Below are 21,489 nucleotides of genomic sequence, written 5' to 3' on the forward strand. Positions count from 1 at the left end.
TTATGAGCTGCTTCTTTTCACAGTCTGGTTTTGCAGGTAAAACTCCATCATGTCCTGACGTATACCTGTTTAAGCAAGAATTCAGTCCGTGGGCTCTTGTCAATGCTTATGTTCCCTTATTTTCAGAACAATGTGTTTGATGATTAATGTTTCTTTCTCCTAATTTTTTAGCTAACCTAATGATAAATTACTTTTCTCATCAGCAACTTTCAGCAGCTGTTGTACATATACTCTTAGTTGAGGCTGTGATTGACGGTGACAAGGGTGAAAGTGGGGGAGGGATACGCCTGTAAAACACATGCAATAAAAGTCTGCTCACAGATCCTGGAAATGATGAGTTTCTTTCCACTCCCAGCCCCCCAATGAAAACTGTTGTCTCATGGACCAAAAAACAGCAGATACTTGATCTTGCATAGCACTGTGGGTGGTAGATCTCTAAAACAAACCAGATTAGGGCCACCCATCAAAATCTATTATAGAAAAAAGATCCAGAGTTAAAATTCTTTTTTGACTCTTTTTTGAGTAATAATAATAATTATTAATAAAAGGAAAAAGCTGCCTTTTGTGAACCAAGTTTCACAAGCGCCTGGAAAAATGCACATTTGCAAAACAAACATTAACCATTTTTAAATTGCGTCTTCGCTTGCACAGCAAAAAAACCCCAGTGGTTGAAAGAATTCCCTCCCCACTTCAGCCTTCAAGGATCTTTTATTTCTTACCACTTAGTCATAAACAAAGCAGACTCCTAGTTAGCCACTGCTAACAGTGCCAGCAACTAATAAGTTTCTTTACTTACAAGACTAGTGTTAGCATACATGAGTATATCACACGTAATTTTTTTAGTTTAACACTGACTGGTTCAACCTCTACACAGAATTCATTAGAGCTTCAGAATTTGTCCCAAATTATACTGGCATACAACAGTTAAATGTTGCGTGTGTTCCGCCTGCATGTGTGCAAATGTAGTATGTAGGCTGGTCAGTCAGTCAGTCCTATGTCAAACTAACACCTACAACACCCTGGAAAAAGTTTTTAGAAATGATTCTTTCACCTTCAGGTTGAGGAAAGAGCTTGCTTAATATTGCACCTTGTAAAACACAGGGGATCATCATCTGTGTGTTGTTAATCAACTCTGCTGATATAAATCTCTCTTTGTCAGTTTAAGTCACCTCAAGATCCAGCACAAATATTTTTAGAAACAGAAACAGGCTAGGTACATACCTGCCATTAAAAAAAAAATAAACTCCCAATGTAGCTCCATCTTCCTGTTTTTTCAATCCAAGTTTTAATGTCCTTCTCTAGAAACAAAGCTAACGTCCCCTTCTTTTCAATAATTCTTTCTGTTATTTGCGTGTCACAATTTGGCATAGCTGCTTTTCTTGAAAGTAGATCTTTATTATCCCTTTTTGTATAGAATGAGTTTGGCTGGATTCCCTATTTGCTCGTAGATTGCTATTTTTGTTAGGTATTGAGTTGCTTGTCAGTGGTGAAAAAAATACCAGCTGTAGCAATTCTTTCTGTCAGCAGCATGTCTTCAGAATCTCGTTTATAGACTTAAAGCTATACAGCTTAATGTTTAATCAGTCTCATCTCGGTTGCTCCACACTGCATTGTCTCCGAGACAAAAATGTATTTTACAGGACCTATATCAGTGACTAATTCATATGGCACCTCACAAGCACCTAAATCTGTATCACCTACTGTTTACATTCTGCTTCATGTCCATTTATAAAATACATTTCTGTTCTAGAAAAGTTGAGTTATCTAGTACCAACAGGTTCGCAGTCATGGAAATTACAGTATACTTGGAAGGCTTACTAAACAATGCATAAATCCCTCAAAGATTTTTCACTTTTTAAATTGATTCCTAAGGAAGCTAATCTGAATTTTCTTTGAAATAAAACATTTTTCTGTAATTTACAGAAGTCTCCAGACATTGGTATAGATACCAGCAGTCTCTGAAATTGCACTCAGAACCCATGCTGATGTTAACCTGACACTTTAACCTTAGGACAGAGTATGGACATTCATGCACTCAGGCTGAATATGCAGACTCAAGACAAGGATCTTTTACTGGAACCACACAGATATTTTCAACTGCTGCAGCTTTTTGCATCATATGTTTTCATTCTATTGAGTAACTGAAAACCAACGCTTTTCTGGGGCCTGTGTCGTATGTTTTTGTGACAGTACCTAGACTAAAGCTAAAGAAATTAATTTTTGCAAGTGGAGCCATATAGTAGGAGTCATAAATACTTCTAGGTAGATGGCACAGCTCACGGAAGGAGGCAATGGGAACACAGCCAGTCCTTGCGACATGACCAGTCCAGAAAAAAATCCACAGCCACAATGCATGAGAGTGCCTTTAATCTCAGTATTAGGCAATAAACAATATAGGTAGCTATCAACCAACCTCAAACCAGCAGCCTACACTCTAAAAATCACAATACAAACAAGACACAACTGTAATCTCAGTACACTCAGTAAGGCATGAGCTGAGGGATTTCAGCACAACTCTCCGACCTTCCTCACCAAAAGTATCTCTCTGTGATGCTGGTACAGGAAGGCCCACCTATATTAATTTTCTTATTCCCATTAAGACAGAGGTCGTCAGGAAAGCTGGTTTCTCTTCTCCATTCAGTGGCTGGCAAAGTGTGAAGATGACAAGCTGCAGAGTTGCAAGGCAGCTCAAGCATAGCAAACACCACCACATGCAGATGGTTGCGCAGTTTACAGCGGTACACTGTGAGACTGCTTAAACTGCGGCTTTCATTTACACAGCTGACTGGTAGTCAGCAAGAGCATTCTAAGACAAAAATCAGAATACTGCTGTTTAAGAACCCAGCAAAACATCCACAACTCAGTTTTTATATACACACCATGATTTCTAAACTTCCATTAATTCCAAAGTTACAGCTGCTGAGTATCTCTGAATACCAGACCACTGCTCATTTCCTCACCACCCACCAACCTGGAGGAACCGTAAGTGATGAGTACAGAAAGAGAAGTCCATAAAGTGGAAACTGCCTTAACCTTTAAGAAGGGTTGTCAGTGAATAATGCTACTAGCTAGTAAATAAACTGTACTTCCCTGAGTCTTTCCGATAGAAGTTTTGAGCACACATAGTTGCCTGATAATTCAAAAATACCACACAGCATTTAATGCTATTTCAGCCAAACCGAATGGGAAAAAAAACAAAGAAGGTTTAAAGGCTTTGTAAAATATCAATTATTTTCTCAAAAGTTAAATAATGTGGTTTACCTATCATTGTATTTCACCTCCTCTCCATTCTTAGCCCAGCTGATGGTGGGCTTTGGGTTTCCCACTGCTTCGCAGTGAAGTAGCACACTCAGCGTACCACTGGCTAGGACCACTGTCTGTCCCAGGTGGGTGACAACCTCTGAAGCAGAAAGCTGTTGTGCTGCTGAAATCTTTCGGAGGATGGCAGGCTTTTGATGAGGTCTGCGCAAACCATTTGGTAGGTCTACAGAGGTGGGAACATATGCTTCAGCAGATGATGTCCTCAGGGAGCTGGTAAATCCAGAAACATGTCTGTGGAGAGGGTACTCCACCGAGGATGAATCTACTCTTCGCCTTGATGCTTTGAGGACAGATTCCTGGTGCTCCGGGTGGCTCTTGAAAACCTCGTGAGCCAGCTGCACAACAAGCTGCTCAGTGTAGACATCTTTAAGCTCCTCAGGTTGTTGAGACAAGTTCCTTATGATATCATCCAAACGTTTCTGCTCTGTGACCATAGTAAATGGCAGGCTATACTCCCTGCTCTGGTCCTCCTCTGAGGATGTGTTTCTCTCTGTGGACTCCTGGGCTTCCCAGGACTCCAGATTTTCCCCTGGCCAGCCCCTGTGCTGTAGCAGCCTTGAGACAATATCATCATACCAGTTGCTGGGGTCAACAAGGTGCCCTCGCTTTTCAGCCTTGCTCCCATTGAAGAGAATCCCATTAATATGTTTCTCCTGTGTTCGCAAGGCTTCATTTAAGCTGGCCTTTCTCATTGCCTCTTCCTCCCTAATACCAGTTGGCTGCCCAGTAATGATCTTCCTATTGCTTCCAATTAGTTTAATTACAAAATGCTCTCGGGCTGGCCCTGCTGTGCAGGTGTATGTCCCGGTGTCTGAAGGCTTCAAACGATGGATTTTCATGCACCCATAGGGTGCAACAGTGATGTGAGCTGAGCTGACGAGCCTCTTGTCATCCTTCTCCCAAGTGATCATTGATTTCCGGAACCTCCTTGTAGGGCATCGGAGAATAATGGAGGTTTTGGGCAGTAGGTAGGCATAGCCACCCACAATGAAGTGTAGCTTCTTCTGCTTCCTTGTCTGGATGTAAACTTTCTTTACGGCCATAATATGGGGGCTTTGCTTATGAGCTGGCCTGTTGTGCCCTGAAATACCATTAATACTATTAGTATGCGATACCATTAAAAAACCAAGCAGCTTACTTTGATGCTGCCAGCATTCAACCCATTAGACGGTAATGGGAGAAACTGGCCACCAGCTGCTGAACAGTACATTGGAGCAATCAAAATAAAAAGAATAACAAGGTGCACTTTAGGAATGCAAAAGTAGTCCCACCCAGGGTACATGCAGAAACCAAAGAGGCAGGAACAAAAGCTTCATGGGAGGGAGAAAACTTGAGTGGAAATGTAGTTTTTGTTGCAACAGTATCTAAATGAAGATTGTTGCTTAAAAAATACATTGAAAAGAGAAGCATGTACCACCCAAACCCTCAAAGGCAACATGATCTTGTGGCTCACACCGGTAAGGAAGAGTGAAAGTGGTGCTACCTCAGGGAGTAACGTTGAACAGAACAAATGCCTGCATTAGGCTTAAAAACATGGTAAATACTATTAAAATGCACTATTTCAGCATGTCCTTCCAGTTTCCAGACGTCTATGACAGAGATCTTTGTTATGAGGCACTAAATAAAGCAGCGTATGTATATTATGAGTAAATACCATGCAACATTTGGTCCCAACTTTGGTTCTGGATGTCAGATCTTCTTTTCTCCTGATATACCCAACATTTAGCAGTTTCAGAGTTCATAGTCAGCTTTAAGCTGAAGCTAGGCTGACTTTTGAACTTCCACATATGAAGTTGGCTTACTGCAAGTGAGGGAAGGGTATTCAGGGAGACTACTGCTCTTGTGAAGGGCAACAACAAATGCATGTAATATCAACATAAAATGCATCTAACTTATGTTGCATGGTTCATTAGAAATCCCAGGTCACAGAGGGCTCTGAGTGACACAATGAAATAATATGTTTTTAAATGTTCCTCAACAAAATCCCTTACCAACCATTTTCTTTGCAGCTGTTCTAGGAGAGCTTATTTGCAGCTGCCTTCAGGCTGTTGTGCTGTATCTCTGAGCCTCTGCATTCCAGTTGCGAAATTTAGATCTAGATTTTGGTCAGAATTTTGAGCCAGTTCTTCCAGAAACTAGTAGCTCCCTTCCAGCACATTGGCTCAGACCCAGCTCCAACAGTAAAATTGATAGCTCTGGTCCACTGACTTGCCTTATTGCTAAACAAAGCATACTTGTTCACAGACAGAAAAACTCAGCAGCAGCAGCTACTCTGCAAGACTGAGTAAAACTAGTGCAAAAGAAGGTTACGGTGCAGGTGAGAGCATGGATTTCTTAGTGATGGATACCCAAGCCCTCTTTCTCCAGACACTCCCAAGCACCTTTCCCACTTACTTGCACATGTGCCTAGCGCACAGGGCCTGATCAAGGACGAGAATGGCAAAGGTGGGCACAGTGAGGAATTGATGATGACAGATTCCCCGTTTTTCAACATCTTTCTGCAAATGGCATTTCGACTTTGGGTGCCCTCTCCACAGCTCACTGAACACTAGGAACAGAAGGAGAAACATTAGCAACAACGTATGTTAAAAGCGAGAGGGTGCTCCTTGACACACGCACCATTTCACCTCCCATATCCACCTTGCATACTCATACCACGGCACAGATCAGTTACAGCGGTAGAATAAAGCAGAGAAGGACCTGGCCATTCAGTTACAAACAGTGTAGGCACAGCAGGGAGACGAAACATCAGGTGTTTTCTATCCTTTGAGGTGTTGAATCTTCCAACACTCCCTTTAGCACTTTCTTCCTCTCAGATGGTGTACAAAGCTTGTCTTTGCACTTTGCTTCCGTATGTCTGTGTCTGCTGGAATGTGGCTACCACACATGGCTTACACAAAAGAGTATAAACCCTCTAAATACCAGACTGTGGTGCTTGATGCACAGGTGGGCGCTGTTCGACGGAATTCAGCATGCCTATTTTATTTCATATTTATGTATACAGCATCACAGAAAGTGAGAATACAGGCAGTGCCATTGCACTGGGACCCAGGGAGTAGTCTGTAAAGGTGCTGGAAAGCGGGTGGAGCCCTGTGAAGTTGTTAGCACAAAAGTACACATGCTCTTCTGTTACATGTAGGTGCACACATGTAGTAATGGGAATTGAAGGTGAAGTGAGGGGGGGAAAAGACACTAAAGGTAAGAAGAATAGAAACATGGCAGCTTTCAAGTAAAACGGGGAGGAAAGAGTGAAGTCAGATTTGATTTTAATAAGTGCCGATATGCAGAAATGTGAGTTGTATGGATGTCTACACAAACCATGTACCAAATTCTTGTGAAGGAGACCAGATTGGGAATAGAATTACCATCTTCACTGCCAGAATGGCTATGTGTCTGCTGGCAGCAGACTTCATGAGGACATCCACTTATTTAAGTAAAATGTCAAGATAGATCAACATAGGGTGCAGGTGGGACAGCTCCATGAGGTGACTGGTGTTTCTTTCACAATTACAACAATTCCCACTTCTTTCCATGAAAGAGAACTGGGAGAGTGGTGGCAGAGATGGTGCATGATGGGGAATGATTTTCATGCTTACTGGCATTAAAAGGTTAAATTATATTTTCAGTTGTAATGTCATAAATATGAAGTGAATTTTTCTTAAGCCATATGGGGCCAGAAAGGAAGCCTGGGGAGGTGTAAGAGACTTCATCAGAGTGAGTTTGTTTTGCTATTCCTAAACTGAAAGAAGGAAGTAGCTAGCTAACATTGCAAAAGCAGTGTCCTAGAATGAGAGAGGCTTGGTGTCTATAATGATGTGCCTACATAAGGCTGCAGGAATCCCTCCATTCTGTTCTCTGTATCATAGAGAAAGGTTGGAGTGGCCCCAAGAGGAAAAGACTATTGACATCAGAACAGCCAGGCTTTGGGAAGAAAAAGCATTTAGCTTGGGGGAGTAAATATTACTCTTCGTTGGTGCCTTGGATGAACATAAGCATAGGCATAGACAGAGGCAGGGATTTATTGTTTTGAGCATGGCTTGTGTTTACGCCAGAAGGGAGGTCTTAATGGTTTGGCTGAATGGCTAAACCACATCTAGGACGGCAATCTCCAAAGAGGAACATTGAGCTAGTGATCACATCCCCTACCAGGATGATAAACACAGATTACAGGACAAAACTGTGCATAATATGCTTTGTGCAGTCTGAGCTCATTTGGCTCCTTTATCCCAAGTGACCAAGGAACTTCATCACCGAGAACAGCACAATACTCATGCATACAAATAATATACCTGTGTCCAGTCAGAGAGAAGCCACTCATTGGGACAATCCTCATTTTTGCAGACTTGTTGAGTAACTGGCCTTGGTGTGGAGCAGAAGGTTTCTGGGAGCTCTAACAAGCTTCCATCTGCCAGGCGCTGCTTACAAAGAGTATCTCGCTTCTGAACACCACCACCACATGTCTGCGAACACTGTGGGATATGAGAGTCATCAGCCACCTTACATCACGCATGCACCATAGGAACTTGAAGCAAAAATTACTTGTGAATTTGTGTAGAAAGCAACACTCAGTTTTGGCCAAACAGAAAATATAAAAAAAAAAATCAGGGATGTCAAAGCAGACTTCTAAAAATGTCAAAAATATTTTGGAAAGTGGAAGCAGCATATTTTGCTAATATTTAGAAAAATTGCTTCGGTATTTCTGAAATGTTCTGTTTTCAGGCATTGGTACAAAAGACACAGAAACAATGGGTCAGAATCGCAGTATGGAGGTGGAAGAGTTGTCCTTTCCTGTAACCACCAACTGGAAAATGAGACACTTGCACATGATGTGGAGGATCTGTGTCCTAATGTCTCTGCCTGAGCTCTGACTGCACTACTGAGAGCGTCAGAGAGTGTAAAAGTCTTCTCCAGCAACAGATGATTCAAGACCCTAATTTCCAGGATGTGGTTATATGTATTAGATAACAGTAGCTATGAACTAAATAGCTTGAATGAAATATTCAGGTTTAGCTTATTAAAAAAAGGTTTGCACTAGCAAGAAAAACAAATGGAAATTTGAGTGTGATAAATTAAAATTTCCCCTGTTTATCACTTTGCTTTTTCTCTCTTTTGTAATTTTCTCCTTTCTCATTTCTGACCTGCATGAGGTCTATTGCTAGTGAAGCTCAAAACTTAACTGTTCAGCCCAGAATACCTCTCCTTGAAGACTTCTTACATTATGACATTTCTCTGACTTTTAATTCATGCGAAAGCTGTGTATCAGCTGCAGGCTGCTGTTAGTCTCAGTAATTGGTTTATAAGGTTAATATAATAAACCATTAAATATCCATGCAGCCCTTTTATATTTATGGCTGTCATGACAACAGTGTGTGCTCTTTCCAAAAGGTAAGGAGGAAGGTTTATTTGAGTCAAAGTAAATTGGGATGATTAATATCCAGAGAACCCACCTCCCTTCTCTCTTTAATGTAAATCTCTCTCTCTCTATTTTCTACCCAAGCAGAGCAGGAAATTTTGAACAAGCAGATTCAATAGCTTTCCTGAATCTTTTCTGTAAACTTGGTTGCTCAGCCCTTTTTCTGTGGATCTTCTTCCTGAGGCTGGTAACAGGCTTCCAGTTCTTCTGCTCAGTCCAGCCAGCTCAACTCCTTTTCCTCCTTTTCCAAGAAAAGAAGGGGAGCTTGCACTACTCTCACATGACCGGGAGTTGCTTATAGATTGCAACATGGGAATTACGCCTAAGAAGCAGAAAACCCTTTGAAGAAGTATTAAAACTTCTACTTAAGCAGTTAAAAACGGACTGGTTCAGAAAATCTTGCAGTTGTGAAGGGCCCTTCTCTCTTAGAAAGAGCAAGCTGCATAAACTTTAATACCAGCCTGATTATTTAGGATATACATTTTCCCTGAAAGACGGAAAGGAAGTGCAGAAAGACATATTTATATTTGGTTTGGTTTGCTCTCTAATGAGTAAAACCAGCTTTTATCCCGCTTACTTATAATGCTGCAAGGCTCAAAGGTTTCCAAAAAATTAAACAAGTAAAACAATACTTTAGTTTTCAACAAAAGAAAACATCAACATTTCATTTGAGGACAATTCATTCCTGAGGAGAGAGTAAATCAATAAAAATATGATTAAAAGAACTATTTCAAGATTGCCTAAGGACTGTCATCGTATACCAGAGCCAGAATGGGTTAGGCACTGTATGAGTACAGCAAAAGCATGTTCTTTCTTTCAATCAATCAAATCCCAGGAAGTTTCCCTGCCCTTCCATCACTACCAGATAAAAGAGTAAGACAAAACAGATCTTTTCTTTCTTCTTGCCTTTCAGCCACTTACATAGCTTTGTTCTGTGAAGAAAAACTTGCTCCTCAACACCAAACTCTATTGCTCAGTGCCAGAGAGAGCTATAAAGAGATTCCTCGTTGTCCACAGGAATGCCCTTCTAGGACAGTCCTGGATTACCGCACTGGAGCTGTGCCTGTACCTGTATTTCACTGCTGGAGCCTTCATTACCCTGGGGTCTTTGCTGATTTTTTCTCTACCAGAAGCTTCCAGACCTCACGTTTTTCCAAGAAAGGGGGTAGTCAATGACAGTAACATCTGCTTGTATTTACAGGCAATATGAAACAGTAGTTCTTAGAGGATCTGTATTCTGACATATCCCATCTGAATAACGTGCTATCTCTCTCTGCTCTTCAGAAAGATCTCACAGCACCGTTACAACAGAGAAAGGTGAATGTATCACAGGGTGATTTCACCTCACCCACCCAGGTAGGTAAACTGTGGCTGTTTGAACTATGTCTCCTGGTGTTTCTGCTCCCCACAGCTTCTGAGCAGAGAAAAGCCCAATATCCCCTGACATTCCTTTACAGGGAATCTGGGACTTTGACAGGGTACCAACTTCCAGAGTAGCAACTCTGCCTGATTATGGCAACTCTGCCTGCCATTGCTGCCTGATTATGCCTAGTTCAACAATTAGCTTAAGGATACATGAGGCAAGGCTGATACCAAAGAAGACAGCCCATATACCCAATCCTGACAGCCAGTCATTCCTGGCTTTGTGCTGCTTTTCCCCATAGGCTGGCTTAGTGAAACAGAGTGAAAAATTAATCTAGGCTAAAGCTAATTATATTTCCATCTAGCTTTAACCAGAACTATTACGTGATAGCTTTAACCAGGACCATTGCGTGATTGCACAGCACTTCTGGACATAGAAGGCAGTGGGTGCTATAAGGGCAAGAAGGAGATCCCCGCAGCTATTGTCTCCTTTAGTAGAAGTGCTGGCATATGTCATCCTAAACTGCTGGTGGAACTGTGGCCTTGGCCTCTCTCACAGCAGTCATTGCTTTGGTATCTGTTTTGCTCATACAACAATCTGTAAATGACAATTAACACAAAGAACTGGTGGTCACTGTTGGAAGCAAAGAGGGAAAGCAGGCCATTTCTCTGGCTCAGCACATGCCTATGAACATCTATGCACACGCACACAATGCACAGGATTCAGGCAAAACCACCGTTTCCACTGTCTTGGAGGCAGGGAAGCTGGTCTTTTCTCAAACTTGTGGAAAAAAGGAAATTATTAATGAAAAACAAAGGACTAGGCAACTGTCACTCAGCATCATAACTGTTAGCAGTTTGGGGCAGTAGTGGAATGTTTGAAAGGATGCCATTTTATGGTCAGTTCTGCTTACAGGGACAGTTGAGGAAGGGGTTGTCCTACCCCTCAACTCTCCCCAGTGGTTTAATTTTGCACTGCCCTGTGCTCAAGATGGCGTGACTACAGCTGTACAAGTTTTGGCCTTACTATCAAAAGTGAATTCTCTGCTATGACTCTACAGTAAGGTAAAGCATCTGCAAAGGGAATAAATATTTTTCTTTCAGCAGGTCTTTCAGTTGCTTTCTAAGGCCTGATACTTGAAAGCTTAGAAAGGACTTTTTACAATACGGAGAAAAAATAGCAAGGAAAAGATCCGAAAATGTTACCAGTTTTCCCATGCTGACTCTGTTGTCAAGGCATTGTTCTAATTATCTTTGGAGTAAGGATAGCATTGAGCAGCTAAAAAAGAATTCTGCAACTGAGACTATGGTACTTATTCAGTAATAAAACAAAGGACAATGAAGATTTACTAATGGATGTCTCCTATTTGAGGTCTGCAGAGTAGATATTTATAGGGCCTTGTAAAAATGAAAGCTCATACCCACTTTCCTCCAGAAGCACATTACTGAAAACAAGATAAACATCGTAATGGATTTAGCTAAGAAGCAGAATTATTTAAAAATAAATAGTCTTGAACCTGTAAAGAGATATTTAAAATATCACTTGGAGTGTTCCAACACTGATAATTATCGTGTGTTTTCCTGCCAGGAACACTGGGGCTTCCAACGGCATTTAATTCAGACAACTCTTCCTTAACAAGCATAAAAGGCTTTAGAAAAGAAAACATTGCTCATTGCAGTTTAAGTCTTTTGTTTGTTTGTTTGCTTGAAACTATTGTGTGAGAGTGCTCTGAAAAGCACGACGAACTCCACAAATCAGACCAAAGAAATGGCTTCAAAACAGGCTGTGTGGAGAACAGATGTGACCGTCCAGTGCCGGTGAAGCTTTAAAGGACCTTCCTTAGGGTGAGGAAGGGACCTTCCCGCAGGGCCCTCCATTCCCCTGCAGGGGGGGAACCCTTTCAGGGATCTGGGGAGAGGTGGGGTGGTGCAGGTCCTTTAACGCAAGGAAAGGAATCCTCCTGCATAATTTCTTCTGCTGGAGGGCTCTAAGGCAGCTCTGCTGCATGGCTGGAGCTCACCTCCAGGAGAAGTCTCAGCCACTCACATCCTGTCCAAATGGTCTCTTCTCTCACACATTCCGGGTGCCAACAGCTATAATAGTCCCTGACTACAACACACTGGCCTGATGGTGGAGGTTTTCACATGGAGGTCCTCCATGGGAAAACTGAGTGAGACTGAACTGCGATGCCTGGCTTTCCTACAGGGTGGAAATAACTGTACCGAGCAGGTTGGTGGTGCAAAGAAGGAATACAGATGTCTTAAAAAAATTGAATGGAAATTCATTTTGATGGATTAGGTTTTTATTCTTGTTCTATGCTCATCTAAACAGAGGCAGAAGACAGTAGGTAGTAGTGCATTTTTGTGCTGTTTTCTTCTGGTGAAAGGCAAGCAGAGGAAATATTCAGTGCCCATGTAGTGAGAAGCTATGTACATGGCTGGCCAGCTTGCAAAGCCTGTGGGAGTAAGTGCTAAACGACGTCATCACAATGAAAGAGGAAGTGATCAGTGACCTGCTGCACCGCTTGGATGCGCACAAGTCTATGGGACCGGATGGGTTACATCCAAGAGTGCTAAAAGAGTTGGCAGACGTGCTCGCCAAGCCACTTTCCATTATTTACCTCAAGTCATGGCTAACTGGGGAGGTCCCAATGGACTGGAGGGTAGCAAATGTAGCACCCATCTACAAAAAAGGCAGAAAGGAGGATCCGGGAAACTATAGGCCTGTCAGTCTGACCTCGGTACCAGGGAAGGTCACGGAGCAGATCATCTTGAGTGCCATTACAAGTCATATAATGGACAAGCAAGGGATCAGGCCTAGTCAGCATGGGTTTATGAAAGGCAGATCCTGCCTGACGAACCTGATCTCCTTCTATGACAAGATGACCCGATAACTGGATGAGGGAAAGGCTGTGGATATTGTCTACCTAGACTTTTGAAAAGCATTTGACATTGTTCCCCATAGAATTCTCATGGAAAAACCAGCTGCTCATGGCTTGGATGAGCATACGATCTGCTGGATCAAGCACTGGCTGGATGGATGGTCCCAAAGAGTGGTGGTCAATGGAGTTAAATCCAGCTGGCGGCCAGTCACAAGTGGTGTCCCTCAGGGCTCAGTGTTGGGACCACTTCTGTTTAATGCCTTTATTGATGATCTTGATAAGGACATAGAGGGTATCATCAGCAAGTTTGCAGATGACACCAAGCTAAGCAGGAGTGTTGATCTGCATGAGGATAGGGAGGTTCTACAGAGAGACTTGGATAGATCGGACCGATGGGACAACGCTAATGGAATGAGCTTCAACAAGGCCAAGTGCCGGGTCCTGCACTTGGGCCACAACAACCCCATGCATCACTACAGGCCTGGGGAAGTGTGGCTGGAGAGCTGCCTGGCAGAAAAGGACCTGGGGGTTCTAATTGACAAGCAGCTGAACATGAGCCAGCACTGTGCCCAGGTGGCCAAGAAAGCCGATGCCATCCTGGCTTGTATTAGAAATAGTGTGACCAGCAGAAGTAGGGAGGTGATTGTCCCCCTGTACTCAGCACTGGTGAGGCCACACCTTGAGTATTGTGTCCAGTTCTGGGCACCTCAATATGGGAGAGATATCGAGGTGCTGGAGCGAGTGCAGAGGAGGGCAACGAAGCTGGTGAAGGGCCTGCAGAATAAATCTTATGAGGAGTGATTGAAGGAGCTGGGACTGTTTAGTTTGAGGAAGAGGAGGCTGAGGGGAGACCTCAACACTCTCTACAACTACTTGAAAGGACATTGTAGAGAGGTTGGTGCTGGTCTCTTCTCACAGGTAATTAGCGATCGAGCAAGAAGGAATGGCTTCAAGCTGCAGCAGGGTAGGTTTAGGCTGCACATTAGGAAAAAATTCTTCACAGAAAGAGTGGTTAGACATTGGAATAGGCTGCCCAGGGAGGCGGTGGAGTCACCATCCCTGGATGTGTTTAAGACTCGTTTAGATGTGGTGTTAGGGGATACGGTGTAAGGGAGAACTTTGTAGAATGGGGTTGATGGTTGGACTCGATGATCCCAAGGGTCTTTTCCAACCTAAATGATTCTATGATTCTAACACAAACGGTGTGAACCGAGCAGTTTGATATAATTCCTGATTAATAGGCTTATTAAAGCCTTTATGCTTAATTGAGTTCCTTCCTCCCTGAGATCTGCAACACCTTTCAAAAAGACAGCATATTTGAGAGCCTCTGACCAGATAAAAAAATGGCTAAAACGTTACGTTAGACAGGCGGAAATACAAGTTTGCACTGTTGAGGAAGATGTTCAAATCTTGAAAAAAATCTCTTTGGAAATTGCTCTAGCAGAAACTATTTCGCTACCATTCTAGGGTGGCCTATAGCTAATTGTCATTGTTAGCACAATCAATTTTTCAGCATGCTGTAATGTATGTCTCTCCTGACTGTTCAAATAAACTTAGAGAAAATTGCTTTCTGGAAGGACTGAATTACAGGATTTTAATGAGCATAGACACTCCTTCTAGCATATCCTAACTTTGAAATGCTTGACTTCATTATGTGCTAGTACAATACCATTTGCCATTTACAAATGTAGCATTTATATATTACAAATATAGCTATAGACTATAGCCTAAAAATATTCAAAAGTACAACTAAGCGAATGGGTGTATGTGAATATCAGTCAAAAAATTAAAGCATGAAATATCACTGAATTGTTTTAAACATAGGACTAATGCCATAGACTAGTTATCTAGCTTTGACAGAACATCAGGCTGGCATAATTTTTTCTTACTGGGATGGCTGCCCAAACCCAGAGCTCTCCCATGAAGTACAGCTTCACAGACTTATCAAGTCTGTTAAGTGAAAAGCAGATTTTATAAATGGATACTGGGTAGGCATATGTAAGCACTGTGCCAAGCACTGACAGTTTTCTTATAGGATGGCATGAATCCTTGCACTCAGCAGAACTGAAGATTTAAACTGGCCTTTTGCTTGCACCTCCATCATACAACAATTTTTTCCTTTACTCTTGACAACAGGGCAGGATCCTTTTTCTGCAGTATTATATCCGACAGAGGCATCTTTAAGTCTTTTGAATTGCACAAGTGTTTTCATTTGCAACCAGATGGCAGCAAATAAACTCATTTCAGGTTGCTTTCCAAAGGTGGAACGCCTTGTACAAATCCATTGTGTAGACGGCAATTTTCAACATTAGTGTAATAAGGCATCCATCTCCCAAAGGGAAGTGCCTACCACTCATTTGTGACTCCGAAAGATAAGGAGTGTTTCTTGTCTTAAACTAAATTATTATTTGAGAATATATGGAATACCCAACCCACTTCAGAGATTCTCTCCACCTTGATCCTTATAGCTTTGCATTCCTAGAAATACCCATTGCTAACCCAAATTCACTCACTGCAGCTGACCATCACATTCCAGATATTTCTGGCTGGAATCTATAGCCAGCTGTTAAGAGTTTTCAGTGATTTTGCATTAAAAGTAGGTATAGTCATTATTTACCTCTGAAAACACTGATGCATTTTTTTAAAGAGCAAAAGGGCGCACTTTTCCAGCTTTTCAATGGCTCGTTGGAATGATTAATGAATCTTCTTGATGGGCTAAAGTAAAATGTTGCATTGATAATGCACGTAATGACTATTTTTAGCAGTCGTAAAATGAGATTACACGTATATTCTTACCTCTTGCCATTCTGTAGGATACCAGGAAGGCGGGCAGTCAAAGCGATTACAGGCTTGCACGAGGGATGGCTTAGGTTTATAGCACAATTCATCTGCCAAAATCACGGTCTCGTTAGTCTCTCTTGATAGTAGATGGGAACAGAAGACATCTCGTGTCTGCAATCCAACCCCACAGGTAAGACTGCAGGTGCTCCATTTCCCAATCTCCCATCTGTGAAGGGGTCAGGAGAAAAAACCTTAGGCACAGAGTAAAGTCACCTTAATTTTTCTCTTTTTATGAAGACAGATGGAGTGAAGAAGCAGTAAAAGAAAGGGAATTCTCCTTCTCTGATCACTGATACTGTAGGATGAGGCTAAGAAGAATATTGACTGTTCCTCTGCATTTTCAGTTCTTGTCAAAAGCTCTTGGACTTCAATTGTTTGGGACTTCTGTAATATCGTAGGAACAATTTTGTGTCCTAAGTTAAGAGTTTTCGGTGTGCAGGAGCCTGGCCAATATATTTCAAGACTGAATGGATTTAAGTAGCTGGGTTTTTTTCTGTCTTCCAAAAAAAAAAAAAAGAAGATATTAAGAAAGTCCATCAAACGAATGTATCAGTAAATTCCTGAGGAGGAATTTCTTGCAGAAGATCCAGGTGTGGTGTTTCTGACTGACTTTTTGTGGAGCTAGAGAGTCCTAAGGCCTTAAGAGATGCAATGTGAGAGCAGGGAGAACCTTTATAACCCCTGGGTGAACACCCGTCACTGAGTCAGCCCTTCTCTGCACTAGCTGTGTAAATCTTGCATCAACAGGATTGTTGACGACTGAATTTCAGTGTTGATCGCATTAAAGCCAGATTTCTGCTGTTTGAGCTGTACTGGATACAACCCCTAATTCTGTCAGCCATACACAGAATATGGCTTAAAATATTAGGTCTTCCACTCATGTACTCTACTGGAAGGTACTTCAGAGATTTGTAGAAATGTGTACACAAAAAATCCTATGTTCAGAATGAGAATATGAGAAAATGATCTTCCCATCAACTTCACACAAAACACTATTCTAACCTGGATATACACCCACATCCAAAATGAAAGTAAGAGAGCCAGATACTGTCACTTTTTATAATCCTGAAGAATAGCTTCCTTTCCTGCATGACGTATTGAAACTGATTGTTGGGGGAGTAAATTAAACATTCCGGACAAGTAAGGTTTGGAGAACCTGCCCTTGAAAAAAGCCAACTTGAAGGCAGAAACGAAAGAGACTGGTTATGAAGAAAGACACCCTCAGGCTCCAAGGAGGATGAAGGCAGACAATGAAAATAAGTTATGAAACATGTCAGCAGCACGAAGCAAAATTTGTGAAAGAACCAGAGGAAAAAACACTCTGACAGTCTGAGATCAACAGTCAATGGAAACTGCCCAGCATGTTTAAAATGCATCATGTCAATAAACATATTATGGAAATAATCATTCAAGGTTGTGCCATCTTACAGTCACAGAAAAATTTCTGTTTTCTGTCTTCTATTGGCCCTTCAGGGCATGCTCTAGTGGCAGAGATTGTAGGGGTTTTTTGTGTGTGTATGGTTGGACTCAATGATCTCAAAGGTCCTTTCCAACCATGAAGACTCTGTGATTCTGTGATTTATCTTACAAAGTTGTTCTGAGCTTTTTTTCCCCTCTCAGTAACACCCATAACAAATTGAAACAGCTAGGAGGTAAGAAACCTTTTTTTCCTCCCTAGATGATAATGGTGAAAAGCCACATTGCTCCCCTTCCATGCTCCACCTGCTGACGACATTCTCTGATTTTACAACAGGACAGGGTATGTTCTGAGTATGACTGTAAGCACTAGTGACACTGTAGTTTGCTTTTAGACAACAATCTTGGTTCTGTTAGTAGCAGCGACAAAAAGGTGTTGTCATGGCTTAACCCCAGCCAGCAGCTAGGACCATGCAGCCACTTCTGCAGTTCTCCTCCTCACCCCCCAAGAGGGTGGGGAGAAGAGGGAGAAAAGGAGGGGAAAGGGAAAAGAAAAAAACCAACCTTGTGGGTTGAGATAAAGACAGTTTTTAATGGAACATTAACAGAAAAATGATGATGATGATGATAATGACAATAATAATAAATAATGGTAAAAGAATACACAACATAAAGTAATGCAACACAAGTCACTCTCAACACCAGGTAATTGGTTGCCCATCCCATCCCAAGCAGTGATCACTGATACCCACTCCCCTGGCCAGCCCCATTTATATACTGAGCATGATGTCTACTGTATGGAATATTCCATTGTCTGTGCTCCCTCTCAGCTTCTATGGGAAGCTGAAAAAAGTCCTTGACTAATATAAACATCACCTGTCAACAATTAAAACAGTATGCATTATCAACATGCCTTTCATACCAAATCTGAAGCACAGCTGCCACTAGAAAGAAAATTATCCCAGCTGAAACCAGGGCAGATGTTTAACCCTTTCTAACAATGAACACATCTTGCATACTGAGTTAGAGGTTGCCATGGTCTCTTTCCAGGCTGTAATACACTGAAGGCCACTAAAGCCTGATATGTGTACTGTGAGCTATTTAACAGTGTAATAGGAGTGACATCTGGCAGCCAGTTAAGCTAATCTGCAGTATGTTCTCCATACGAATGATCTTGGGGGAGAGGTCTTCCCAGATTTTCCCATAAAATTGTCAGTCAGAATTAATGTGGATATCAGCTACCCTTCACTTTTGGCACAATCTAAAATAAGATATTTGAGTAGGTGCTGAAAAGAAGGCATTTTCTTATTTCAGAATCTATTTTGATACATGGTTAGTTGCCAGAGTTTCCTTTATTCAAGCGATGGTAATAGCTGTTGCCTCCAGCAACTCATTGTTTGTTATTGGTAAAAGTGCACAATGTTTCTGTTGGCAGTTCACATCTGAGTGGCTAGCAGGCCACATAAACTCTTTGGAGATCTTGGCTTCCGCAGAAGAGGGTGTCTGTTTCTTCTTCCAGAAAGAAATGCTGTGTTTCAGTAAAGAGAAAGGATTTGTTTTTCTAGTATTTGAAATTTCTGTTGCAGGTTGCATCTGCTGCCCTGCCCAAAATATTGGTTTGTTCACAATTCCTTCCAGCTGCTTTAAACAGGAGATTCCTTAGAGGTGCTCAGGAAATATGAGGTCAAATTCTCTCTTACCCTTGTACTTTCATAGTCCCCAGTGACTTTTACAGACTTTCATAAATACAAAGTAAAGAATGTAGAGTAGAGCAGAGGCATGCAAAGTGGAGTAGGGATGTGCAAGTAACCAAAACCATAAATGATATATATGATTGGCAGAATTTCAAAGTCCTAAAAAGCACAGAGAAGATCAGTAATAACCTTACAGAATAGAATCACAGAACTGTAGAATTATTTTATAACAGCTAAAGGTGCTTGCAACATTTTGAACTAATATTATCCTACTAAATTTATAGTTTAGTTTTTAAACTACTTGTATCGTTGGAGATAATAATTCTTTTCTTTTTTTCAAATACTGCTTTTCTGTAGTAACACACTTTTACCCTTACTGTAGAGTGTTATGTGATGCTAACTGAAGTAATACCTGTCTTATTTCATATAGTCCTTATCTGTGCATTCCTCTGTATCTTTCTCCTTCGGGGTGTTTTGGCCATACCGAACTGACTCTTCCAATGCGTATGGCATATGAAAAAGAATAATGCCGTCATATCCTGCATGCCTCTGACAATACCAGAATTAAAATTCAAGTAGGAAATAATCCTATACTTAAAAAGGTGAATGTGGTAGTTATAGGATAAAGCTAAGGAAACCTTGTGCAAGTGGAAGTGGCATCTTTGTGGCTGACCGTGGTTGTTGATAAGGTAGAGACTTTAGGAAAAATCTGCATACTTGCTAGTTTACAGGCCAGCTGAAAGTCATCATTTTGGTACTTCCTGTATTGCTTCCCAGAGCCTGGTGAAGAGACTGCATGGTTTTGGTCCGAAACATTCTTTTTATCTGTCCTCCATTCTCCTACACTAGTGACAAAGCTATACTAATATGTAGCAGCAGAGAAACAATGTCATTTTAGCCTGTAAAAAAACAGCAGGACTTTGGCACATCTGTGCTCCTAAACCCCTGGCTTGTCCTAACTCTAGGTCTATCAGTTGTCAGACAGTTGTCTGTCTCCCCCTCCTAAAGACCTAAGTAGTGGTTATGTATGTAAGCACAAACTAGACTTTTAAAATATTTCAGCTTCATAAAAACAAAATTCAAAAGGTTTTCATTCTCTGCGGAGGCTGACACATGTAGGATACATTGAATATTTGAACTGATTGAAGGAAAACTATATTAATACAAAACCACAGAGACATTTAGAGATGGCTAACAGAGAGGCATGCAACAGGAAAAAGGCCACTCATAGGGCTGGATGTGTTGAAATGGATATGTGTATATTTTTGATACATGTATTAGAATACACATATATGCACGTTTTTGAAAACAAATTCCCATTGGAAATGTATAAGGAGCAGAGGATGGTCCCAATATACCACTTATTTCAGGTATCATCACAAATCCAAAATTCAAAACTGATCACAGGAACTTTTTGCTTTGCAAATGAACGATCTCCTGCTTCCAGCAGACTACTGTGATGCCTTAGTAGTTTTTTTAGAGTTGGTGAAGTGTATGGAGACATGTAGTGCACATGAAGATAGGTAAATGAAATAGTGAACCTGATCTGACTGCTCAAGGCAATGACTTTCCTTTAACTTTTTGAATACATGGTGATAAGAGTGTGGTCTAAAAATTAAACATAAATTCATGAAAAGCCCAACCAACAGGAGCACTAAATTTCTTGCACTTCCAGGAACTATACATTATCAAAGTGGCTTAGTAATGGACAGATTTAATGAACAGAAAAACACCAGTTAGGGAATCTAACAGTCAGTTCATATTATGAATTAGACTAATAATCTGTAACATACTATTAATTTTACAAATTAAAATTCTAATTTCTAAAGGGCCAGTGAGAAACTATAATTTTTTTAAACATTCTCATTAAATAAAGTAGGCTTGACTGTGCAGTGCTTATGCATGTGCTTAACTTCAGGTAAACAAGCAGTTTCTACAATTAATCATGGTCAGTATGTTTTAAAATGTGAATATTTGCAGATCCCTTGAATGAAAGAGAGAGAAAAACTGTGAAGTTCCAGTTGCCAAAAAAGGCCCAATAATCTGAACATCTTGATTTCAATCACAGCACAGTTATTCTGTATCATTAATATAAGCCTGCAAATGTTAGAGATACTCTCAAAAAGCAGCTTAACCATGCTATTTCTAATTAGGGATATTATCTTGACATAGTTATCAAAAATCTTGCCTGCGAACTCTAAATTGAACATCATGTTATAGTTCAATGAGTTTCAAGTTTTGTGAGGGCCCATATATTCAACTAGAATATAGCCTGGACATTTATGATCAAGTTGTTGAAAAGGAAAAGAAAAAAGCTTCTAACACATAACATGAGCATGAACTTCTAAATAGTTCTATACAATTAATTTTTGTTAGAAATGAACTTTCCTTCTTTCTTGTGACAGAACAAAAACTACCAATGTCATATAATGCCCAAGGAGTTCAGGTGAAGAACCAAAGAGTCACGTGAGCAGAACCTTGTTCCTAGCTCTTCACTGAACCCCAGAGGTAATTGAGACCAGAGCTGCTGAAACACGGGCTTGTTATTGTTTGCTTAGAT

General features: G+C 41.2%; 1 protein-coding gene across 3 annotated transcripts in view; it reads right to left on the bottom strand.

Moving 5' to 3' along the window:
- Window positions 1-21,489, bottom strand: part of ADAMTSL1 (ADAMTS like 1) — a 468,821-nt gene that overhangs the window by 40,923 nt on the left and 406,409 nt on the right. For all 3 annotated transcript variants that reach the window (XM_054186241.1, XM_054186242.1, XM_054186243.1), the window contains 4 exons: window positions 15,775-15,985; window positions 7,611-7,790; window positions 5,716-5,869; window positions 3,262-4,402 (listed from right to left, as the gene is read on the bottom strand). In XM_054186241.1, the coding sequence (XP_054042216.1) occupies window positions 3,262-4,402; window positions 5,716-5,869; window positions 7,611-7,790; window positions 15,775-15,985 (1,686 nt within the window). The remainder of the gene's footprint in view (window positions 1-3,261; window positions 4,403-5,715; window positions 5,870-7,610; window positions 7,791-15,774; window positions 15,986-21,489) is intronic.

Source organism: Rissa tridactyla, chromosome Z (genome assembly GCF_028500815.1).
Source record: "Rissa tridactyla isolate bRisTri1 chromosome Z, bRisTri1.patW.cur.20221130, whole genome shotgun sequence".
Lineage (NCBI taxonomy): Eukaryota > Metazoa > Chordata > Aves > Charadriiformes > Laridae > Rissa > Rissa tridactyla.